The sequence below is a fragment of the Otolemur garnettii genome, unplaced genomic scaffold (assembly GCF_000181295.1).
Source record: "Otolemur garnettii isolate 467f Iridium unplaced genomic scaffold, OtoGar3 scaffold00127, whole genome shotgun sequence".
Taxonomy (NCBI): domain Eukaryota; kingdom Metazoa; phylum Chordata; class Mammalia; order Primates; family Galagidae; genus Otolemur; species Otolemur garnettii.
The window spans coordinates 4,019,458-4,026,292 of record NW_003852522.1 but is presented as its reverse complement, the minus strand read 5'-3'; the positions used below and the strand labels follow the sequence as shown (position 1 = coordinate 4,026,292).

Here is a 6,835-nt window from a genome sequence, read left to right as displayed (position 1 = left end):
AAAAAAAAGCCTAGGTAGTGTCTACACACCAGCTATTATTGATGTGGCTTCAGAGATGCTGCCCTCCTTCCAGACTCTGGCCTTTTATTTGCTGCCTAAGGGAGTTAACCAGGACCCTGAGCTTGTGGCTGATGGATTGATATGAATGACAGATGCATGGGGACAGTGAGCCAAACTCCTTGTAGTTGTGGTCTGTCATCATAAAGCTCTAGGAAGGGTCTGTATAAATTCAGAGGTTCCCAGTCTAGGGGAAAAAGGGAAAGGAAAAGGAGAACATGTGGCCTTAAGAGCTCAGCACAGGCTCGACGCCTGCAGCTTAAGCTGCTAAGGCACCAGCCACATACACCTGAGCTGGCGGGTTCGAATCCAGCCTGGTCCCGCCAAACAACAATGATGGCCACAACCAAAAAATAGCTGGGCACTGTGGCAGGCACCTGAAGTCCCAGCTACTTGGGAGGCAGAGGCAGGAGACTCACTTGAGCCCAGGAGTCAGAGGTTGCTGTGAGCTGTCATGCCACCGCACTCTACCCAGGATGACAGCTGTAGGCTCTGTCTGAAAAAAATTAAAAGAGCTCAGCACAGGGTGTGAAGCTGATGCAAGTAAATAAATGTGTGGAGTTGAGATTGGCCTTGTGGAGTTCCCAGATGTTCCACCAGAGCAGTAGGGAACATAAACCTGAAAGTGGAGTTGGAAGGCCTATGATTTACTTGTCCTGACATCTCTTTCTTGGCTTAGCTGGAGGTTGGCTTGAAGAATGAGGGAGCCTTTAGAGCCACACAGCCTAGTGGAGCTGAAGGTGACAGGTGATGCAGAAGCCATACTGGTGCTAGTGGCTGTGAACAAAGAGGTGTATGTCTTGAGCAGGAAACACAAGCTCACTCAGAAGAAGGTGAGAGCATGCAGGCTTTGGGCCAAGAGGTTGACTGGAGATTCTAGCTGAATCTCAGCCTTTTCAGCTGTAAAATGGGCAACATCAATGTTTGCAAGTATTCAAGAGATGGTGAACAGCATAGCAACTAAAAGGTGGTAAGAGCCAATAAATGGGAAATGGTATGATAAGTGTTATTTGAGCCTTCAATTCCGGAACACCTTTGCTCCTTCTGATATGTCCCAATTTCAGGCTCCTCTCTTGACTTCCAGGTCTGGGATTTCCCATTGCCTGCTGTGCAGCCAATGTCATGTTCCTCCACCAAATCCCTCCACCATATCCAAAACCCCTGTCTCTATAAGGGAAAAATTAGCCAGGCACGATGGCATATACCTGTAGTCCAAGTCACTCTTGAGACTGAGGTGGGAGGATTGCTTGAGCCCAGGAGTTTGAGGCTGCAGTTAGCTAGGATCATGCCAGCCTGGGTGACAAAGCAAGACCCTGACTCAAAAAAACCTACATAGAGGGTGGCACCCGTGGTTCAGTGAGTAGGGCGCCAGCCGCATATACCGAGAGTGGTGGGTTCAAACCTGGCTCTAGCCAAACTGCAACAACAAAAAAATTAGCCAGGTGTTGTGGTGGGCGCCTGTAGTCCCAGCTACTCGGGAGGCTGAGGCAAGAGAATCACCTAAACCCAGGAGTTGGAAGTTGCTGTGAGCTATGACACCATGCCACTCTACCCAGAGCGACAAAGTGAGACTCTGTCTCTTAAAAAAAAAAAAAAAAGACCATAGATTTTATCCTGTGTATCAGAGAGATTCAGAAATACAAATCAACCATAGCTTAAACAAGGTAAGATTTCTCACACAAAAACAGTCCAGAGGTCATCCTCAGAAGACTTAGACTCCTTGTAGGTTGTTTCAATGCCATATTACAAACTTGCACTTCACCATGACTCACACCAGGCAATAGAATGCAAAGAAGAGGGAAGGGGAGGACACTTCTTTCACATCTCATTGGCCAGAACTCAATCACATGGCTCCACCTAAGTGCAAGGGATGCTGGTGCTGAGAAATGTAGTTTTTATTCTGGGTGGTCTATAAAAGATGAGGATTTTGTTGCCACATATGAGGGAGGAGAATGGATATTGGAGACAACTAGCAGTGACTTTTTGTCAGCTATAAATTGTAGTATCAATGACAGTTTCTATTTATTACACACCTGCTGCGTGAGGGTTTCATGAGAGACAGGCAGCTTCACCACAGGTGTAAGCTCGCCCTTGGGATTATCAGTCTGATAGAGACAGACTACCCACTCTTTGGTGGCAAGTAGCAAAACTTTATTGTTCATGACCCCTTTTTATAGTTGGCTGGTCACGTACACTTTATTAATTAACAAGCAAAGCATTCATACTACTTTTCTGAAGTTAGTTCAACCTTCAAAAAGACACAAAGTTTGAAACCTCGAGACAGCTGCAAAAGGGAGTATGTCTAGAGACTTGAGACTGCCAAGAGGGGAGTAAAGCTTTGGAGTTTTACTATGCACTCATTGTATTACAGAAAGCAAATTTTTGGCTCCTGTGTCTACGGCAACCTGGAGGCCACGCCATTTTCCGATAAGCTTACACTTACCAACCTCTAGACTGTGTCTCTGCAGGAAGGTTTTTAACCCTTGCCTCGCAGGCTTAACAGCTGCATAGCCAGAGTCACTGAAGATGGGTTTTTAGGCCCAAATCCTCAGGCCCTGTTCTATGTTGACCAAGGCTACTGGGTCTTCGACAGAGTTGCTTTCCACAGAAATCTGTCTGTGTCTGCCTGCTTCTGGAGTTTAAAGTGAGCACACAGTTTGTGGGGTCTTACCACACACACACCGGACCCTGTGATAAGTACTTTTATACTAGCTCAGCACCTGTAGCTCAGCAGCCAGGGCGCCAGCCACATACACTGGAGCTGGTGGGGTTCAAACCCAGCCCTGGCCTGCCAAACAACGACAACTACAACCAAAAAATAGCCGGGAGCAGTGCCTGTGGCTCAGTGAGTAGAACGCCATCTCCATATACCAAGGGTGGCGGGTTCAAACCCCATCCTGGCTGAACTGCAACCAAAAACAATAGCACCGTGTTGTGGCGGGCGCCTGTAGTTCCAGCTACTTGGGAGGCTGAGGCAAGAGCATTGCTTGAGTCCAAGAGTTTGAGGTTGCTGTGAGCTGTGAAGTGGGTGACAAAGTGTGACTCTGTCTCAAAAAAAAAAAAAAATTCCAGGTAGGTCCTCTCAAATTGTTCTTTGTCCCAAGTTACACCTGGATAACACTTTTTATTATCCCTTCAAGCAGAATTCCTAGGCATACCCTTCCCCGGAGTCCCCAAGGTGGCAGTTTCCCAGATTACTCCCAGACATATATGAACAAACACATCCTGGGTCCCCTAAAGTCATACACTCACCATGATCTTCACTTACACCTAAGCCCTGAGGCCCCCTCCTTAATACACCTCCTTCTGGTTACCTCCAGGTGTGACACACCACTGAGTCATCCCCAGACCTTGTCTCCTCTGGACTGTTCCTGATAACCGACACCCACTCACAGGCCATGCCCAAACACTTACTCTCCCTGCAAGCCCTGCTCTGTTTCCCCAGGCTACGGGGATGTTGACACACCAGAGTGCAGACGGCACCTACCACCTACCACACCTCCAAGGGGAACCCAGGAGGCACCTGGTGAGAGTGATTCTGTATCTCCTGCCACCACCGCCCCAGAAGTGTGAGGGCCCAGCATGAGGCTGGAGGACCCAGGAGCATCACACTGCAGGGTCTTGGGCTCTAAAGGAGTTAAGCACATAGCCTGGTGGCATCTCATGCTGGCAGCCTGAGGAGCGGTGGATGGGGAGAGGGTCAGTCTGGAGCAGCGTAGCCTGGGGCGTAGAACCCCCACAATGTGGATGTCTCTACTCCAGGGGCTCCTCAGGGGCTGATCCCAGTTATCCCTTTCTCCTTCCCCAAAGGCTCATGACCTAGTGTTCCAGGTCTTTTCTCTGGCCTTCCCCACAATGAAAAGCAGTAAGCCTGACCTGTCCTCTCTCTGTGCCATTGCCAACTGGATCATCACCCAGAGGCAGGCAGAGGATGGACACTTTTTGGAGAAGGACCCAGTGGTCATGACATCCATGTAGGTGGCTCCCGCCTCCCTGTGTCATTCAAACAAAACCCAGGACTCCACATGCCAAGAAGGGGGATTTCAGGGTCCTGATCTGCTCTCAGGTAGAATGAGAACAGGAGACAGCTGAGGCTCAGTGCTGAGGATCATGTTCCCCTAGTCTGGGCCCCCCTGTGCTCTGTGACAACATAGGTGAGGCTGGGCACATCCAGGACCCAGTCACTCCCTCACCCCCACATCACAGCCCTGGGCTTCCTCCCTTTGTGACTGAGTCTTCCATCCTCCAGCTAGGACACACAACCCCACTAAGTGTTCCCCCACATCGGCCTCCAGAAACTTCTTTCAAGCACAGCCTGACAGGTCTTTCCCCTGCTCAAGCACCTTCTATGGTTCGCAGTTGCCTATGTCTGTATCCCCTCCCAGGCCTCACCTCTCCCTGCTCACAGCCTCCTCAAACTCATGTCCGCATCTTTGTTTCTGCTGCCCTCTGCGTGAACATGGCCAAATTATGTTTTCTCTCAAGACTTAGCCCAGATGCCATCTCCTCCAAGAAGTCTCCCCTAAACACCAGCCTTGTGCCTGTCTATCATTGCACCTTTCACATCATTCATTCATTCACTCACTTGTTATTCATTCAGCAAACATTTGTCTAGCAACTGCTTTATCTAGTACCAGATTTTGCTGGGCAGAAAGGAGACACCACAGTAAACAAGTCAATTATAACCCCTGCCCTGTCAGGCTCATAAGTTAGTGTGGGTTGGGGAGTGACAGAAGTTCACCAAATAATACAATTATTAGCAATTGCTTTAATCACAAGTGTGCTAAGTTCCATGGGGAAAAATACCAGGACAGAGTATTTAACAGAGGTCATGCTTGGCCGTGAGGGTATCAGAGCAAGCCTCCAAAAGAAACTGACACTAAGCAGCAACTTGAGGACAGAATAGGAGTTTGTAGAGGGAGAATGGGAAGAATTCCAGACAATGAGAGTAGCAGCTTCAAAGGCTCTGAGACCATGGCATGTTTGAGGAAGGGGGAAAGAGACTGGTGTGACCAGAGCCCAAAGATGGGGGAGAGGTTGATCTGTCCTGAGCTCCGAGATGAAGAAAAGATTCAGGTCCTGAGACCCACAGAGATTTAGGGGGCTCAATGAGAATTTGAAAATAGTCTGTTCAGGGTTTGCTGTTCCTATTTGAGTCCTTCTGGGAGGAAAACAGGTCTGGCTAATCACAGTTGAAAATGTTTGCTGAAAGAAGGAAATACAGAAAGAAAGGAAGGGGAGGGAGAAGGTAGAGAGAGAGAGAAGATGAGAGAGAGAAAAAGGAAGAGAAAGAAGGAAAGAAAGAAGGGAGGAAGAGAAAGGAAAGAGGGAGATAGGAAAGCCAAAAGCCTCAAAGACAGATTGCATCCCCAGGGGGAAGACTTAGGGAGTCCAGAGGATTGTGCAGGGGTGCAGAGTTATAAGCAAAGGTCTCCCAAGCCCACAGACAGTGTTTCTTTCCACCCACAAACATTTATCATCCACCTGCACAGTGCCACGTGCTGCCTTAAACACTGGGGACCCTGGGCAAACAACACAGATAAAAATCCCTTCCCTCGTGGTGTGGACATTCTGAGGGAAAAGGAGAGACAGCCAAAGAGGATAACACATGTATAGACATGAATGATAAGGAATGTTATAAATGATGTGGGAAAGGGGAGATTGAGAAAATGGGGGTGTCACTTTGCAAGGTTTCATGAGATGATATCTGTACAAAACTCCCAAGGAGGTGAGGAAGCACATTACACAGACAACTAAGGAAAGAGTGTTCCAAGCAGAGGGGGCACGATGTGCACAAGCCCTGAGAGTCAAATGTGCCAAACATGTTGGCAAAACAGCCAAGAGGCCCTTGTGGCTGAAACAGAGGGAGGCAAGATGGTGGGAGAAGGTGAGGGCAGAAAGACAGGTTGTGCAGGACCTTTGGGACCATAGAGAGGACATCAGATTTTTCTCTGAGTAAAGTGGGAGCCATGGAGGGTTCTATGCAGAGGAGGGGCATGACTTGTCTCAAGAGTTTACAGGCTCCATTAGGCGCTGTGGAAACAAGAAACTGTTGGGGGTAGTGGAGGGATATTAGTTCCCCACAACTGGGGGACTTGAAACAACAACAGACATTTTCTGTGGGCAGGGTCATGTTCCTTCCAAAGGCTCTATGGAAAATTAACCATTCCTTATTCATTTATTTAACCTCTTCCTGAGTTCTAGTGGTTGTCAGAAATCCTTGAAATTCTTTAGCTCGCAGTTGCATCACTCCAATCTCTGCCTCTGTCTTCACATGGCTTTCTTCCCACTGGGCATCTTCACATGACTTTCTTATAAGGGCATAAGTCATTGGATTATTGCCCACTCTAATTTTAACTAATTACATCTATAAAGACCTTATTTCTGAAAAAGGTTACATTCTGAGGTTCTGAGTGAACATAAATTTGGAGGGACACTATCCAAATCAAGACAAGGGGTAAGGGTGAAAGCTGGGGGATAAAGATGAGTTTGGATCCTGAGTTGACCATTTATTGGCAACGAGGACACTTCACTTCTCTGACCCTCAGTTTTCTCATCAATAAAAAGGGGCTGGGCTTGGCATCTGTGGCTCAAGTGGCTAAGGCGCCAGCCACATACACCTGAGCTGGTGGGTTCAAATCCAGCCCAGGCCCGCCAAACAATGACAGCTGCAACCAAAAAATAGTCAGGCATTGTGGCGGGCACCTGTAGTCCAGCTACTTGGGAGGCAGAGGCAAGAGAATCACTTGAGCCCAGGAGTTGGAGGTTGCTGTGAGCT

The 6,835-nt window shown here is 48.3% G+C and overlaps 1 protein-coding gene across 1 annotated transcript in view; it reads left to right on the top strand.

Annotated features, from left to right (window-relative positions):
• The window catches only part of LOC105887808 (complement C3), a 32,585-nt gene that overhangs the window by 11,031 nt on the left and 14,719 nt on the right, over nucleotides 1-6,835 (top strand). The window contains 6 exon segments of the mRNA XM_012810139.1: nucleotides 10-128; nucleotides 131-165; nucleotides 737-768; nucleotides 770-890; nucleotides 3,525-3,597; nucleotides 3,881-4,032. Of these exon segments, the coding sequence (XP_012665593.1) occupies nucleotides 10-128; nucleotides 131-165; nucleotides 737-768; nucleotides 770-890; nucleotides 3,525-3,597; nucleotides 3,881-4,032 (532 nt within the window).